This window comes from Vitis riparia, chromosome 15 (assembly GCF_004353265.1).
Source record: "Vitis riparia cultivar Riparia Gloire de Montpellier isolate 1030 chromosome 15, EGFV_Vit.rip_1.0, whole genome shotgun sequence".
Classification (NCBI taxonomy): Eukaryota; Viridiplantae; Streptophyta; class Magnoliopsida; order Vitales; family Vitaceae; genus Vitis; species Vitis riparia.
Genome location: NC_048445.1, coordinates 633,762 through 652,873, shown reverse-complemented (window position 1 = coordinate 652,873; position 19,112 = coordinate 633,762). Strand labels below are relative to the sequence as shown.

Genomic DNA, 19,112 nt, shown 5'->3' with positions numbered 1-19,112 from the left:
AAACATACGGCAATTGGTATCAGAGCCTTGTTGCGGTTCCATTTTCACCTAAACACTTTTTAAAACACAAACAAAAGATCTAGAACAAGAGGAAGGAAACAACAGAAAATCTGGGCCAACAAATGGGTATTTAAACTTGTAAACGGGTTAAGAATTAATGGAGAAGGCGTTGTGTCTCCTTTGCAACGCCATCTGGAGCGATGCCGTCCAAACGCCGTTTCATTCTGGGTGCCACTATCTGTGACGGGGTGATGCTGCGACATCGGTGAGGGGCAGCGTTTTGGCACTGCTAAGGCATTGCTGCAGGCATTGTCAGCCCTACGCCGCCGCGACACTGCGTGGAGGAAGACGGAAATGCCGTTTTGGAGTCATTTTCAGTCGAGAATGCCGTTCAGGCATTGGAAGAGGAATGCTCTAGTCGGCTGCGCATTCTAGACGCCGTTTAGGCATCATCTCCATGCGCCGCTGCAGGCATGAAAAGACGTCGTTCAGGCACCATCTCCATGCACCGTTGCAAGCATCGCAGACGCCGGTGAGAAACACAATCTCCATGCGTTGTTGCGTCGTTTCTAGACGCCGGAGAAAAGACGCCACCTAGTGCAAAGGGTTGCTGACGTCGCTCTTGGCATTTCGGTTGGGGATCGAAGCAGTTCAGACGTTGTTTCTAGACGCCACCTGGTGCAAAGGGCTACCGACGCCACTCTTGGCGTTTCGGTTGGGGATTAGAGCAGTTCAGACGTCATTTTGGCGTTGTCCACAATCGATAACGTCGTTTGGCGGTGTCACACCGCTGCCGACGTCGTTAGAGGATTGCACCGGCGCTGTATTGGCGCCGTGGATGACGTGGCTGTAGGTGACCTTGGGTCGTTTGGGGCTGCAGCCGATAAATAAATAAAAATAAAATAAAAATAAAATTGTGAGCTTGCAATGAAGAAGATTGGGCTAATGGCATGGAAGCACAACATGATTTGGGTCCAATTAATAGTTGACTGGTTTGTAATCCCTTCCAATATTCACAGAATAAGATCGGGTTGTTTCTTGCCACTGTAGATACCTTTTTTTTATCGGTTCTTTTTTTTTTAGAATGGCATTTTCCAAGCAATGGGAGTTAGTGATGTTGTTCATACCTACAACACTTGCCACTTATGAATATAATTTATCAACAAAGAGAGATACCCATAAATGAAATAAAATAATATATATATATCAGTAGTTCAAATCCTTGTAGGTGGGATTAATAATGAGGCCTTTAAATACATTACTCATCATGTCCAGGTTTATGATAGAGCCCAATGATTGATAATAAAAGACTGGTGGTGGTTTGATAAATAAATAAATAAATAAATAACTTGCTATATTTGTGTTTGATATTTTAAAATAAATTAATTATGTATATTTGTTGCCAAAGTGACATATATTATATAATTTATTTATTTTATAATATGTAAACATGTTATTATTATTATATAAAATAATCGGTCCAAAAGAAGATTATTTTACTATAAAGTAGTCATAAATATGTGACATATAAAGTCTATCTTATAGGCTCTATGTCAGTTCAAAGATAGACATATTACTTCGGTTTTATGGTAAATATTTATGAATTAATTTTGAGAAGGATACCAATTACAAGTTGATATTTTTGTCCAAAGACTGAATATTGATGTTTGTGCTAGGTATCTTGTAATAGACTCACATGCATATATATATATATATATATATGTTAAATTTTTATTTATTCATGTATGTATGATATTTTTGTGATTGATTGTGAGTTTTATTGTTATGAATTCAGCATCTTCTATATCTACAAATGTTAATAACATTCTTGTGCTTAATGGCAATAACTTCAAGAAATGGAAGGAACACGTTATAATTATGCTCGGGTGTATGGATTTGGACTATGCATTAAGAGAGGATCGCCTTCCAAACCTTACTAGTGCTAGCACTGTTGAGCAAAGGTTTACTATGGAAAAATGGGAGTGATCCAATCGCATGAGTCTAATGATAATGAAGCACTCAATTCTAGAAGCTATAAGGGGTGCAATACCTGAGAAAACCCATACCAAGACATTCTTGGACCAGATAGTAAACCGATTTGCTACAAACGAAAAGGTTGAGACAAACACTATTCTTAGTAAGCTTGTCTCCATGCGGTACAAAGGGAAAGAGAATATAAGAGAGTACATTATGGAAATGTCCAATCTTGTGACTAGACTTAAGGCACTAAAGTTACAGTTGTCAAAAGACATACTCGTGCACTTGGTCTTGTTCTCTCTGCCTACACAATTTAGTTCATTTAAGATCAGTTACAACATATAAAAGGAAAAATGGACTTTGAATGAGCTTATTGCTCAGTGTGTACAAAAGGAAGAGAGATTGAAACAAGAAAATTTGGAAAGTACTCACTTGGCTTCCACATCTCAGGGATTTGGTACTAACAAGAAAAGAAAGAGGGATAATAAAGGAAAACAAACTACAGTTTCTAGGACACACTTGTTTCTTTTGCAAGAAGGCTGGTCATATGAAAAAGATATGTACCAAATACGCTGCTTGGCGTGAAAAAAAAGGTACATTTCTCAACTTTGTTTGTTCAGAAATTAATTTAGCTATAGTTCCTACTGACACTTGGTGGATAGATATGGGTGCAACTACTCACATAAGTGTCACGATGCAGGGTTGCCTAAAGAGCCGAATGTCGACTGATGGTGAAAGATACATCTATGTGGGAAATGACAACAAGGCTGCAGTCAAGGCTATTGGTCTTTTTATATTACAATTAGACTCTGGATGTACTTTGGATTTGGAAAAGACTTTTGTAGTACCGTCGTTTAGACGGAATTTAATTTATGTTTCATGTCTAGACAAATGTGGATATTATGGTTCATTTAGAAATGGAATGGTTAGTCTTTATCTAAATTCAAATGTTATTGGTACAGGTAGTCTAACAGACAAATTATACAAATTGAATATAAAGACCTCTAATGGAAATGAAACCTTGTATTCAAGTAATTATGACATTAAGGAAAATTAACAAATGAGAATTCATCAATGTTATGACACAGGCGTTTGGGTCATATTTCAAATCAACGTATTCAAAAGCTTGTGTCAGAAGGAATTCTTGATCCACTTGATTTCTCAGACTTTCAAGTCTATATAGAGTGTATTAAGGGTAAACAAACAAATATGAGGAAAAATGATGCCCATAAGTACGGTGACATATTAGAATTGATACATACAGACATTTGTGGTCCATTTCCTACCCCTTCTTGGAATGGACAACAATATTTTATCACTTTCATTGATGATTACTCACGCTATGGCTATCTTTATTTGATTCATGAGAGGTCTCAGTCATTGGATGTGTTCAAGAATTTCAAAGTTGAAGTTGAGAACCAACTAAGCAAGAAAATAAAGACCGTCAGATCTGACCGTGGAGGTGAATATTATGGTAGATATGACGGATCCGGTGAACAACGTCTAGGGCCATTCGCCAAATATTTGATGGAGTGTGATATCGTTCCTCAATACACCATGTCGGGGACTCCAAGCCAAAATGGTGTAGCAGAGAGGCGAAACCGTACTCTTAAGGATATGGTAAGAAGTATGATCAATCATTCCACCTTACCAGAATTACTTTGGGGTGAAGCTGTCAAAACTGTAGTTTACATTTTGAATAGAGTCCCAAGCAAAGCAGTAACCAAAACCCTATATGAGTTATGGACTAGCAAGAAACCTAGTATTAAGCATTTGCATGTTTGGAGTTGTCTAACTTAGACTAGGCCTTACAAGCCAAATGAAAAGAAATTAGACTCCAGAACAGTGAGCTACTACTTTGTAGGGTATTCTGAAAGGTCGAGAGACTTCAAGTTTTATGATTCCTCAACAAGATCCTTCTTTGAAACGGGCAATGCTCAGTTTATTGAGGATGTTGAGTTAAGTGGGAGAGAGCCATTAAGAAAGGTGGTTATTGAAGAGGAATTTGTTAGTATTCCTATTATTACGACTAGACATGGTCATATTATATTTGATGACATTATCCAGAATGTACAGTCAATAAAAGAGATTCAAGACACACTTGAGATTCTTCTTGCTCAAGTTATGGAACCGGTTCAAGTTCATGAAGAGGTAACTCAACAACCTCAAGTACAAGTGCCACTGAGGAAATCCATTAGAGAAAGGAGAAGTACAATTTCAGATGATCATGTTGTATATCTCTAAGAACATGAGTTTGACATGGGTCTGGAAGACGATCCAATTTCAGTTAGTCAAGTCAAACAAAGTTCTGACTTTGAAAAGTGGATAGAAGCCATGAAGGATGAGATGAAATCAATGAAAGACAATGGTGTTTGGAACCTAGTAGAGTTGCCTGAAGGTGTAAAACTGATTGGTTGTAAATGGATTTTTAAGACCAAAGGGGATTCAAAAGGCAATATTGTTAGGTATAAGGCACGCCTAGTTGCAAAAGGTTTCACTCAAAAGAAAGACATTGATTATAAGGAGACCTTTTCACCGGTTTCGTCAAAGGAATCCTTTAGAATCATCATGAAACTTGTGTCTCATTATAATTTAGAGCTATATCAAATGGACGTTAAAACTGCGTTTCTTAATGGTAACATTGATGAGATGATATACATGGTGCAATTGGAGAACTTTGAGTCTAATGATTCAAAGCAACTTGTATGCAAATTAAAAAGGTCCATATATGGTTTAAAGCAGGCATCTCGACAATGGTACCAAAAATTTGATCAGGTGATTACTTTATTTGGTTTTAAGGAGAACACCGTTGATCAATGCATATATCTCAAGTTCAGTGGGAGCAAATTCATTATCTTGGTGCTATATGTTGAGGATATTCTGCTTCTAAGTAGTGATGTGGAACTTTTGCATGAAACCAAATGATTTCTATCCAGTAAATTTGACATGAAGGATCTTGGTAATGCATCTTTTGTGCTGGGTATACATATCTATAGGGATCGTTCAAGAGGTATACTTGGGCTATCACAAAAGCCCTATATCAAAAAGGTGTTAAGTAGGTTTGGCATGAGCAATTGTGCACTAGGAGACACGTCTATGGCAAAAGGCAATAAATTTAGTTTACACCAATGCTCGAAAAATGAACTTGAGAAGAAGGATATAGAGAAGTTTCCCTATGCCTCAGCAATAGGAAGTTTCATGTATGCACAAGTTTGTACGCGTTTAAATATTGCATACATTGTTGGAATGTTAGGCAGATATTTGAGTAACCCAGGTATGGATCACTAGAAAAAGGCAAAACGAGTTATGCGGTATTTACAAAGAACTAAAGATTATATGCTCACATATCGTAGATCCATTCATTTAGAGATTGTGGGATATTCGGACTCCGATTTCGCAGGATGTCTTGATAACAGGAGATCCACTTTAGGCTACATTTTCAAGTTGGCTGAAGGAGCAGTTTCATGGAAAAGTGTTAAACAAACACTTATTGCTTCTTCCACCATGGAGGCATAATTCATAACTTGCTACGAGGCATCAAACCATGGGATATGGTTGCTTAATTTTATCACTCAATTGCGAATTGTTGATAGGATTGAGAAACCATTGAGGATTAATTGTGATAATAAGGCCACAGAATTGTATTCTAAGAACAACTGAAGTTCGTCAAAGTCCAAACGCATTGACATCAAGTTCTTGGTTGTGAAAGAAAGAGTTTAGATTCTTCAAGTATCAATTGAACACATAAGCACAAACTCCATGATTGCGGATCCGCTCACTAAGGGTTTGCCACCCAAAGTATATCATGAGCATGTCACACATATGGGTGTTGTACATATTGATGATGTGCTAGAATAGTGGGAGTTTGTATTTAATTTTTGTGTTTGTTTTCTTAAAGTATTGTTATGTTTGTGTTATCTGTATAGACCTTGGTTTTAAAGATTATTGTGTTTGAATACTCTGAATTTCAGAAGCAGTTTAGCATCAAGTGTTGGAAGTGGAATTTGACTATTTTTAGTCATAAAGTAGGACCAATTGGAAATAGACATATTAAAGATCACATTCTATGTAATTTCCATGCTACACATCCATACTTGATCCATGTTACTAATTTTGTTAATGTTGTGATCATTGATGGGTCTAGTTATAATTATGATTAACGAAGGTCGCTTTAATCCCGTGTTAACGTAATTAGTAGACTGGATTGTTTAAGAATATTTAGATAGAATAGCAAGATGAGCTCAATAAAGTACTGTCATGAACATTGTTTTGTAATATATGTGGTCTAAGTGGGAGATTGTTGAAATATGGACACACATATGTAACATAGTTCGTGATTAAGCTATTCGCATTCACGTATTTGTTTTGTATCGATTTTCTAAAGTATGGGCCACCTTATGTGTAGAGCCCAATGCCATCATGGGTCTTAGATGATGGGCCTAAGACACATGAGGCCCAATAGTCCAAAGAGTATGGTCCCTAAGGCATAGAGGGTATATAAGGCTAAGTGTCTGTTTCCTTTTGAATATCTTGGAATAGAACAGAACGCACTTTCTCCCACTCCTATCGTCAGAGAGATTACATAAACGGTGGATACCCCTCTATAGCCTTAGAAGATTCGTACTTCTTCATCAAGCGCACAATGGACTCAGGTTTGTTCCCTATCTGGAGATCAAGGCATGATTTTCTAATGTTTGATATATATATATATATATATATATATATATATATATATATATATATATATATATATATATATATATATATATCTAGTTTCTGTTTTGGGTGATAATGGAGAATAAACATACGACAATGACAACATTGAGTTTCCATGTTATCAATAATTGTGATGGTTCGGTCACTGTTGAGTAATGACTCCATGACAATGATGGATTGGGTCTCCATATATAATCTATATGTTGCTGGAAAAAAATGTAGATCATTTCAGTTTTGTGGCACATTGAATTGCATGCCTGCAAAAATTGAACTGTAGAGGTTGGACTGTGTGAGTGACCTATGGCTTAAGACCTTGATAATAAGCAAAGAGAAGAACAAGAACCAAGGAGATGTTGACAACCAAAAGATTTAAAATAATACAGGTTTTCACAGGTTTTCTCTCCTCTATTATTAAGAGCCTCACGATTGAAAGCCTACTTTTATAATACTTTTGTTGGAAATGCTTCCATTAAAAATACTTTTAAAGAAAACGACAATATATTTGAATATGTTGGAAAACAAAAACTGATACGGAAAGAAATAACTTTGTAAAGCTGTAAGTTAACTATTAGTTGTCAATCTTTGTATTTTTAGGAAAGTAATTGTTATGAGTAATTCTTTTTCTTTAATCAGTGATTTAGTTTCCTGATTTGAAGGATTTGTATATGCTGTAAACTCTATAAAAGAATAATCTCAATGAAAGATTATTATTTCCGTGAAACCTTATTTTTCAAGTTGGTATCAGAGCTAGCAATTTGCTTGCCGAAACCCTTCTCATTCCTCTATTTCAATCCTTATTCTCTCTGAAACCATGTCGGATAAATCAAACGAGTCCATTATTGTTCCTCAACCTTCTCTAAACAATCCCATCATCACTGATTCTTAAAAAATCAGTCCTACCATATCGGAATCTCACTCTATCTAAATCACCACGATTCGCTTGAATGGTGACAACTTTTTGAGATGGTCTCAATCAGTTCGGATGTACATTAGAGGACGTGGAAAAATGGGCTAGCTGACGTGTGAAAAAAAGGCTCTTACAGTGGATGATTGGAACTATGCTATATGGGATGCTGAGAATTCCATGGTGATGACATGGCTTGTGAATTCTATGGAAGAAGACATTAGCTCTAATTACATGTGCTATCCAACAACACAAGAGCTTTGGGAGAATGTAAATAAGATGTATTCTGATCTAGGAAATCAATCATAGATCTTTGAATTAGCCCTCAAACTCGGTGAGATACGACAAGGGGATGACAACGTCACAAAGTACTTCAACTCCTTGAAGCGGATTTGGCAAGACCTTGACCTTTTCAACACCTATGAGTGGAATTCTACCGAGAATGGACGTCATCATAAGAAGACCATGGAAGACAATCGGATCTTCAAGTTCTTGGCCGGCCTTAATGTCTGGTTTGATGAGGTAAGGGGGAGAATCACTGGAAGACAACCCCTGCCTTCAATTGGTGAAGTTTTTTCAGAAGTTAGAAGAGAAGAGAGTCGGAGGAATGTGATGTTGGGGAAGAAGAGACATGGAGTTGTTATTGAAGGTTCAACCTTGGTTACCACGGGTGGAAGCTATAATAAAGCCGTTGCGTTTCAGCACAAATAAGATGAAAGACCACGAGTTTGGTGTGATTTTTGCAACAAGCCTCGCCATACCCGTGAGAACTATTGGAAAATCCATGAGAAATCTACGAGTTGGAAAGAAAAAATAGGTGACAAACTAGGCCGAATTATTATTCCTACTACTAATGACGTTGAGACCAACCCTTTCACCACTAAGCAAATAGAGCATTTTCTTGCACTATTGAAATCCAACTCAACATCCGGTACTCCTAGTGTTTCTATGGCACACATAGGTATGAATTATATGCTCTATCTTGTCGTTTTAAATCTACTCCATGGATAATCGATTCTGGAGCATTTGACCACATGACCAATTCTTTAAACATGTTTGAATCCAATTCACCGTGTCCTGGAAATAAAAAGGTTAGGATAGGTGATGGTAATTTCTCACCTATTGCACGAAAAGGTCTAATAAAAATCTTTGGGGGAATAAATCTTAAATCTATTCTCCATGTTCCTAAACTTACTTGTAATCTCTTGTTTGTTAGCAAATTATCTAGAGATTCTAATTGTTGTGTTATCTTCTATGAATCCCATTTTATTTTTCAGGACCGGAGCTCGGGAAAGACGATTGGTAGTGCTAAGATGATCAATGGTCTCTATTATTTCAAGGATAATTTACCTAGTAATAAAATTGCTCAAGGACTAAGTAGTATTAGTTCTCTTTCTGTTCGTGATCAAATAATGATTTGGCATTGCAGATTAGGCCATCTGAGTTTCTCTTATTTAAAACATTTATTTCCAGTGTTATTTCAAAAGGTTGATCCTTTATCATTTCAATGTGAAAGTTGTTTATTGGCAAAGAACCAACGTAAAACTTACATTCCAAAACCTTACTATGCATAAAAACCATTTTATTTTTTTCACAGTGATGCTTGGGGACCTTCAAAAGTAACCACAATTTTAGGAAAAAAAATGGTTTGTGACCTTTATAGACGACCATACACGTTTTTGTTGGGTATATTTAATGAGGGAAAAATTTGAAGTAGAAAATATTTTAAAAGAATTTTACAGAATGATTGAAAACCAATTTCAAACAAAAATCAGTATTTTGAGATCTGATAATGGGACTGAGTACTTTAATTTTTGGAAACCTTTTCAAATGAGAAAGAAATTTTACATCAATTCTCGTGTTCTAATACCCCTGAACAGAATGGAATAGTTGAACGTAAATATAAACACTTAGTAGCACAGGCTATGATGTTTTACATGAATATTCCAAAATACTTATAGGGGGATGCCATACTAACTGCTTCATATCTAATTAATAGGATGCTTACAAAAATTTTGCAATATACCACTCATTTGGAGTGCTTGAAAAAGGTATTTCCAGAATCTCGAATTAATTCTGAATTACCCTTGAAAATATTTGGTTGCACTGCATATGTACACATTCCAAACATTCCAAATATTCCAAAAATGTCAAGATCTAAGTTAGACCCAAGATCAGAAAAATGTGTTTTTTGTAGGATATACTCCTAATAAAAAGGGTTACAAGTGTTTTTAATCCCTTTACAAAACGTTTTTACACAACTATGGATGTTTCCTTTATGGAAAATGTCTCATATTTTACCGAAAATGTCTCATATTTTACCGAAAATGTCTCATATTTTACCAAAAATTTACTTAAGGGGAAGAAATTAGTGGAACCAAATTTTTGGGAAATTGTTGAACCTTTACCTAGTGTAATTCTTGATATCTCTCTTGAAAAAGAAAATAAGGAAACTAAACCTATTGAATTTGAATCTGAAATTGGTTTGTCAGAAGAAGAAATACTACGAATGAAAAAAAATTGAAACAATCTTGAGCCTGTGGTTTATTCAAGGAAAAAAGTCTCTGGAAGAAGTAAAAACCAGCCGATCATCCCAACACATGGTCAACCGAAAGCCCTTGGCAATGGCTCTCTAAATGCCTCAGGTAACCCTCCTTCTGTTCCTACTCCTATACATACTTCTTCTTTTCTTGTTACTGATCTAAGTTTACCATCACACTTTGATCCAAGTCCAAAAATATCTGCACTTGAACCTAGTTTAGGATCAACCCTAGTTGTTCCTACACATGACCTTGACCTTGATCTCCCTATTGCTCTTAGAAAGGGAACCCGAGCCTGCACTAAACATCCCATTGCCAAATATATCTCCTATAGTAACCTTTCTGACAACTATAGAGCATTCACTACAAATATTTCAAAACTTGTGGTACCTAGAAATATTCAGGAAGCACTAGATGAACCGAGTTGGAAATTGGTAGTGTCTGAGGAAATGAATGCCTTAAAAAAGAATGGCACTTGGGAGGTTGTAGATTTACCAAGGGAAAAAAAAGTTGTAGGGTGCAAATGGGTGTTTACAATAAAGAGTAAAATAGATGGAAGTGTTGAGAGATACAAAGCTAGACTTGTGGAAAAGGGTTTTACTCAAACCTATGGGATAGACTACCAAGAGACTTTTGCCCCCCTAGCTAAAATAAACTCGATTAGAGTCTTGTTGTCCCTTGCAAAAAATTCCAATTGGCCCTTACACCAATTGGATCTTAAAAAATGCATTTCTTAATGGAAACCTAGAGAAGGAAGTGTTCAGGAGTCCTCCACTAGGTTTTGAAGAAAGTTTTGGAGTTGGGAAAGTGTGCAAATTGAAAAAGTCTTTATACGGACTTAAGCAGTTGCCTAGAGCTTGGTTTGAGCGCTTTGGCAAAGTAATAAAACATTATGGATATACTTAAAGTCAAACTGACCATACGATGTTCTACAAACATTCAAATGAAGGTAAAGTAGCCATCTTAATTGTGTATGTTGATGATATTGTGTTAACTAAGGATGATTGCAATGAACTAGAGAAGCTGAAGGGGAAACTTGCTGAGAAATTTGAGATTAAGGACCTGTGGGCATTAAAATACTTTCTTGGGATAGAGTTTGCTAGGTTCAAAGAAGGTATCTTTGTAAATCAACTGAAGTATGTTCTTGATCTTCTTGATGAGAAAGATATGTTAGGATGTAAGCCTGCTGAAACACTTATAGAGCCGAATGTAAAACTGTAGCCTAAAAAAGCCAAGAATGTGAAAGACTAGGATCGTTATTAGAGACTTGTTGGGAGATTGATTTACCTATCTCATACATGCCCTGACATAGCATTCTCAGTGAGTATGGTTAGTCAGTTTATGCATGCGCCTGGACCAGAGCATTTTGAAGCTATTTACAGGATTCTAAGGTATCTAGAGGGGACACCAGGTAGAGGCCTTCTGTTTAAGTCACGAGAACACCTACAAATTGAAGCCTACACCAATGCAGACTGGGCTAAGCATAGTGGATCGAAGGTCCACATTTGGGTACTATTCATTTGTAGGTGGCAACTTGGTTACGTGGCGAAGTAAAAAATAGAACATGGTTACTAGAAGCAGTGCTGAGGCTGAGTTTAGAGTTGTAGCTCATGGTATTTGTGAGATTATGTGGATAAGAAGATTACTAGAAGAGTTAAAGATGACAGGTTCATCTCTTATGAAGTTGTATTGTGACAACAAGGCAACAATTTCAGTAGCTCACAATCCGGTTCTCCATGACTGCACAAACATGTGGAAGTGGACAACATTTCATTAAAAAGAAGATAGATAACAGATTGGTTTGTATGACCTATATCCCTACTGAGGAGCAAGTGGTTGATGTCTTCATCAAAGGACTACACAAGAGGCAATTCGATTTTCTAGTTGGCAAGCTGGCTATGGAAGATATCTTTAAGTCAGCTTGAGGAGGAGTGTTGGAAAACTGAAACTGATATGGAAAGAAATAACTTTGTAAAGTTGTAAATTAACTATTAGTTGTCAATCTTTGTATTTTTAGGAAAGTAATTGTTAGGAGTAATTCTTTCATTTTAATCAGTGATTTAGTTTCCTAATTTGAAGGATTTGTATAAGCTTTAAACTCTATAAAAGAATAATCGTAATGAAAGATTATTATTCGCGTGAAACCCTATTTTTCAGGTGAATATAAATAATAAAAAAGTGTTTTAATGTATTTTTGATACATGACATATAACAAAAAAATAATATTTTGAAAAATCATTTATCATATTATTGTCCAAGAATCACTCCAAATAATTCTAAAAAATTCATAAAAGATCTAAAAAGAAACACTTCCAAAGATAAGGAAGATTTTCTAACACTCAATGTCACTCTCAAACGGGCAGGGATGATTGTTGTCCCACATTAGCCTCTGCCACTGTGAGGGTGGCTCCCATGTGAGTATGAATATGAAGGGTTGTTAATACAGTGAATCTAAAAGATATCTACATGAAATGAAAAGATCAACATACGTAGCCCCGTCATGATCACCATTCCAAAAGTAAAAAAGGAAACAAATGGAAAAAGATGAAGATTCCAAACACTGATCAACTTTTGTATATATGAAAGGATAGTGATTTATGAAGGTTCTTCTTTTAGGCATTGGGCCAACCTCCAGGTGCCTCTAATTACTCTACTTTTCTTGACTTCCTTGTCAATGGTTAATTGTTTTAAAATTCACAATCACTTTTTCAGAAATGGGATGCAACTTGGAAGAAGAGTACTCGCTCTTTATCTATGTAAACACACTCATATATTTGTGGGCAGTCCACCCACATGGCCATTACGCGGTTAGTGTTGGCCTATAAATTGCCTCAACTTGGGACATAGACCGTCGCAGAATTGCACAACAGAAGACCACACCTCATAATTTTGCCAGCGAAAGAGTAGTGTTTCTGGGCAAAATTTTTCTGCTTAACAGAGAGAGGAGATGAAGGTATGTGTTGTATGCATGAGATAGTTTTCAGTTCTCCTGATCAAGTAGTTGATATGTGGGGTGTGATGATAATTTTTGTTGGATTTTTGCAGCAAAAGGTAGTGATCAAGGTCAGCTTCAATGGTGAAAAGAAGTCCAGGACCAAAGTTATGCAGGCTGCAGTTGGTGCACCAGGTAATATATGTAGTTTTAATTTGCTCGTACTGTGTTTATTGTTAAACAAAGTCTTAATATTAAATTAGATAACAGTGCCTTGTGGTTGAATTTTGGTGGTATAGGTGTTGAATCAATAGCTTTTGGAGGTGAAGACAATGATCAAATTGTTGTAATTGGTGATAGCTTAGATTCAGTTAACTTGACATGTTTACTAAGGAAGAAAGTCAAGTTTGCTGAACTTTTAAGCGTCTCATCCGTGGACGAGAAAAAGGAGGAGGAGAAGATGACTGAACCTGGAGTGCAGCCAATGGTTTGGCCAACTTATCAAGCTGGTGTGCCACAGTATTATTACACAATTGTTCGAGATAACCGTGATGAAACTTGCAGTATCATGTGAAGCTCATGGAAAACCAACCAACCACAAGGACTACTCATATTTGTGATACAAATCTCATTTTGCAGGAAGGGGATTAATGAACTTGTGCCCGGTAGAATCTAAAATAGTTTAATTATTGTATTGTATTATGTTAAATTTAGATATGCAGTTCCAATTTTGCTTGTTTGAAGAATATAAATTTTGTTGAAGATGAAGCTATAATTTAATGACCTACCAGGAACAAGGACTCATGCATCTTTCCTTATTTTTCCCTATAGATTGAAAACTGAAAGTATGATGTTAGAGTCATTAGTTATGAGATTTTACAATTTTATGGCCTTTGCAAAAGTTGACATGTCTGCCAACCTGGAACATGGAAACAGAGGAGGACACAGGGAAATATAAAGACCAGCCCAAAAAGAGAAGAAAGGCAAAGAACTTTCATGAACACCTATACTTTCTCCACCTTTTGATGCCATCAGCTGTAAAAAGGGATATCAAAATAAAGTCATCAACAAAGTTATTGAATGAACATCATGTTAATTTTTCATTTGAGCACTTTATGTTGAATACAGATACTGAGTCATGAAGGGGCAATATGAAACCAATAGTAGGCAAAAGGCATGGATATGGTAAAATGCCTGTGGCTTACATGCAAGGTTCACAGAATTTGGTGGTTCTGCTACACATTTCTTCTCATATGTGTAGACTAAAAATGGCGTATAGCAGGGAAAAAGAAATTTCCAGCTCATGCTTGAAGGCCTTCAACATTGTTCAGGCTGCAGGTAATCAGAAAAAAAACATGCAGTTGAAATCAATAGGATACTCCAATAGGTGAAAACAGAAGCATGAAAGTGCTTAAAACCACCTGGGGCATTTGGATATTTGATGCAAATAAAAACAACTCAATGAAGTTTACTGCATCTGAGTACACATTATTTTGTCTTTTTGTTTTTTCCTTTTCTTCTTGTTGTTGTTCATCTGTAAAAAGAAGACCATGTTATTATTTTTTTTGGGATGACTGTGATATCAGGGAATAAGTTCCTATACTATTAATCTTGTAGATGCGGTTTAAAGGTAAATAATCCATGTGACCTACAGTGTGTTCTGATTCATAAGGCTCATGTTCATTTCCTCTCGGTTCAAACAAAAAATCCAAGCTCTATAGTCCAAGAAGATAAGGACTAGTCAGCCAAGAAAAGGCCAGAGAGAAGTTATGTGCCGTGTTTGGAGTGTATGTTCAAAAGTAGCATAAACCCCACCATTATCACCATTACAAAAAGCAGAAACGCAAAAAGGCGAAGAGTGATCCTAAAGTAGATATGGAAGCATTAAAGTTGGGAACCCCTCAACTTTTATATATTTTAGAGGCTAATGAACCAAGATTTTTAATTAGCAGTAGGCCCTCTAATTACACTGCTTTCTTGACTTCTGTCAACGGTCTACTGCTTTAGAATACACAAACTGTATTTTTGCAGTGGGATGGAAAAGAACTTAGTTTTATCAATGTGGACACTCATATTTTATGCGGTCAGTCAACCCATAGATGGTGATTACATGGTTGATATTTGCCTATAAATCCCCTCAAACTTATTCTTCATAAAACTTATATTGTATACTTATTTATAATAAATTAGTTTCCAAACTATTCTTCATATTTTTAATTGTTACTCAAAATACTTTACAAAAAATAACAGAAGACATCTTTCATTTATTTAAAAAACAATATATTTTCAAAATAAATTAAAAAGTTACTTTTTGTTTTAAAGAGTACAAAACCCTTTCAAAAACAGCCTTCACACACACCTCATGTTTTCTATGTGAGCACTTATATTTCAATACAAGTATTGTATTCAGTTATGTAAATGGGAATGTGAACCCTTTAATATACATGGTCATTTTTCTCATATGCACTGTAGACTTCAAATGGCAGGCAACTGGAGAAGACCAAGAGGGAAGATATGTGCCGTGTTTGGAGCATATATATGTTGAAAAGCAGCATATCCCTACCATCATCAACATTACAAAATCCAGAAATACAAAAAGGTCAAGACTGCTTTGCCCAAAGTGTGGAAGGGTTAAAGTTGGGAATTCATGAATATCAGAGGCTAATGCACGAAGCTTCTTTATTAGCAGTGGGACGACGCCCGAGACCCCTTTAATTGCTTTACTTTTCTTGACTTCTCCTGTTAATGGTGTATTGTTTTAAAATTCACAACCCTTTCATGCAATGGCATAGAAGAACACTCGGGTCTTTCTCAATGTGAAAACTCCACATGGCGATTATGCGGCCGTATTTGCCCATGATCTCTTGATGGTCAATTAGTAGCTTGAGTCAAGAGTCAGAGTTAGAGTCATACAATAGAAGATCCAAACAAACAGTTACATCAGCAAAAGACCATTCGGGAAATTCTGCATGCTACTAGAAGGATGAAGGTATGTGTCAGTGTGGGCATGGATACTTGGACAGATTTTTAGTTATATCACATGTAGTGTTGATAAGTTCCATTGGCTTGCAGCAAAATGTAGTCATTAGGATCTTGGGAATGTTGAAAACAAGTTCAGGTCCAAAGCTGTGCAGAGCGCAGCAAAAAGTTCTTTATATTATATATACATGGACTTTTTTTTAACCATATAGATGTATAGGAAGACAATCTCTATATGGTTAGAAGCCGATTGTTTCAAATGATATCAGAATGGAATCTCTACTTCTTGTAATTAGGATATCCCACTTTGTATAAAGAAAAAAGTTTATGACATTATATATATATATATATATACATATGTAATTGACGCTTTTAAATCCATGACGGTTTGTTCGTTCACAGAGGATAATAACTATATAGTTAGGAGTATATCACTACATGTTACAAGTAGTATTTCACTACTATTATGTTGATAAGTTGTAATATTGCCTTTTGGGTGAACTTTTGGTGCCATAACCATTGAAGGTGAAGATAAGAACCAAATTGTTGTTGTTGGCCAATGGTGATTCAATGGTGATTATTAATTTTTGAAATAATCAATTATTAAGAATGCGTTTGGGAGTGATTCTAAAAAACGTTTCTAATATTTCTAATACTTAAATGATAAAAAATTTCAAATATTAAAAATATTAAAAACGCTTCTTAGAATTACTACCAAATGAGTTCTAAATTATATATTATCTTATTTCAAATGATTCTCTAAATTTTAAAAAATGGTTCTTAAAAAATTATCAAACACCTAATTTTTACACAAAAATACCCTCAAACATTAGAAAGTGTTTCTAATCCTCTCAAAATTATTGTCAAAACATGTACCTATAACATGATTGATTAGTTGCCATTCTGTTTTATGAAAAGGTCATATATTATCGGTTAAAAAGATTGAGATCTTCAACTCTATTTTTAAGTTGATTTCTTATCAAAACCAATAATATCTACCCTACAATGAGGACTATGGAATGGTTCAACCAATATGCATATCTCAGGAACAGAGGTGATGTTAATGACTTAAAAGATTGAGAGACAGAACCACCACGGCACTATCCATTTGAGGCAAAGGCAAATACAAATTGAAGCGTCCACACAGAAAATAAACATAACCCTACCATGATCACCATTCCAAAAAAATAAATAAATAAAGACTCCAAAAGTATGAAAGGGTTAAAGTTGTACACACGCAGCTGTTGAATATATCAAATCTTGATGGATGATGGCTCTCCATTAACAGTAAGGTCCTTAGAATCACTCTACTCTTCTCTTCTCCAGTCAATTGTCACATGTTTTCAATTCACAATACTTTCATGCAATGGGGTGGAAGGAGAGTTTGTCTTTATCAATTTCATTTGGTTGGGAAGTCATCAAATTTTATATGTATCAGAAGCTAATGAATGAAGCTTCTTTATTTGTGGGCCAACCCCAAGCCCCTCTAATTACTTTACTTTTCTCGACTTCTCCAGTCAATAATGGTATGTTGTTTTAAAATTCAAAACTTTTTATGCAATGGAATCGAAGAACAGTGTGAAAACTCACCCACATGGCGATTACGCGGTTGATATTTGCCTATAAATCTCTGGATCAAGTGATACATAGAGTCAGACTCATACAATAGAAGACCCAACAAACACACATCAGCAAAAGACCAGTTGGGAAATTCTGCAGCTTGAAGAAGGATGAAGGTATGCGTTATATGAGGGAATAGCTACTAATTGGACTGATTTTCATTTATATCACTTCTAGTGCTGATAAGTTCCACTGGGTTGCAGCAAAAGATGGTGATCAGGGTCCCCATGAACGGTGAAAAGAAGTGCAGATCCAAAGCCATGCAGACTGCAGTTGGTGTACGAGGTAATATTTCACTACTAGTATGCTGATTTGCAGTAATTCTTCTTAAACAAAGTCTTCGTACCGAAGATAACAGTGTGCCTTGTGGCTGAACTTTTTGTGCTATATATAGGTGTTGAATCAATAGCTTTGGAAGGTGAAGATAAGAACCAAATTGTTGTCATTGGCGACAGTGTTGATTCAGTTAACTTGACATGTTTATTAAGGAAGAAATTCGGGTCTGCTGAACTTCTAAGCGTCTCAGCGGTCAGTGAGAAGAAGCAGAAGGAGAATATGACTGAACCAGGGGTACTGCAGCCAATGGTTTGGTCACCATATCAAGCTGGTGTGCCACAATATTATTACAGTACTGTTGTTTGTGAAGATAAAAACAACTATGACACTTGCAGTATCATGTGAGACATGAAAGAAAATTACTCAGCAGTTCACTGTGATATGAATCTCATTTTTCAGTAATGATCTATATCAGAGTTACTGTATATTTTTTTTTCTTTTTAATGTCAAGATTAAGAAGAATAATGTTTGTATCACTTCACTTGAAAGTGATGCTTTCTTATCTACCCAGAAACAAAGCCTGAATCTTTACCGACCTTGTTCTCAGAACTGAAGATCATGTATAGAAATAATTTAATAGATAACAGCATTGAGTTTCCATGTTATCAGTAATGGTGATGGTTCTGTCATTGTTGGGCAATGACCCCATGACAAGGTCACAAGGATGGATTGAGTCATCTCCATATATAATCTGTGCGGTACTGGAAAAAAAAAACAGGATGATTTAATTTCCGTGGGACATTGAATTGCCTGCAAAAGTTGAAACGTAGAGTTTGGACTGGTGACCAATGGCTTAAAATAGTATAAGAACTTTGGCTACCTAGAGCTCTCTAGTCTGTTTATCCCTTTGTTCCTCATATGTTATATCTGTAATCCATGCTTGCCCGTTTGTCCGTCCTCAAAGACATGGATAATCAGCAGAGAGAAGGACAAGAGAGGAGATGTTGACAGCCAAAAGAATTAAAATAACACAGGTTTTCTCCTCTTTTATTCAGAGCCTTCCGCTTAGAAGGCCATTTTCATAGGGCATTTGTTAACATTGCTTAAGAATATTTTTAAGGAATATCACTACTTATTTGGACATAAACAGAAAAAAGAGTGCTTCAAT

At 35.9% G+C, this 19,112-nt stretch overlaps 2 protein-coding genes across 2 annotated transcripts; both read left to right on the top strand.

Moving 5' to 3' along the window:
- Nucleotides 1–12,996: 12,996 nt before the first annotated feature.
- LOC117931816 (heavy metal-associated isoprenylated plant protein 47-like) lies at nucleotides 12,997–13,943 on the top strand. The gene is made up of 3 exons (XM_034852884.1): nucleotides 12,997–13,090; nucleotides 13,183–13,264; nucleotides 13,369–13,943. Exons 1-3 carry the CDS (start codon nucleotides 13,085–13,087, stop codon nucleotides 13,641–13,643), a joined length of 363 nt encoding a protein of 120 aa, XP_034708775.1. The 5' UTR covers nucleotides 12,997–13,084; the 3' UTR covers nucleotides 13,644–13,943.
- A 3,699-nt stretch (nucleotides 13,944–17,642) lies between these two features.
- Nucleotides 17,643–18,719, top strand: LOC117931814 (heavy metal-associated isoprenylated plant protein 47-like). Its single transcript, XM_034852882.1, has 3 exons — nucleotides 17,643–17,784; nucleotides 17,872–17,953; nucleotides 18,063–18,719. The coding sequence occupies exons 1-3, from the start codon at nucleotides 17,779–17,781 to the stop codon at nucleotides 18,347–18,349; spliced, it is 375 nt and encodes a 124-aa protein (XP_034708773.1). The 5' UTR covers nucleotides 17,643–17,778; the 3' UTR covers nucleotides 18,350–18,719.
- The last annotated feature ends 393 nt before the right edge of the window (nucleotides 18,720–19,112 follow it).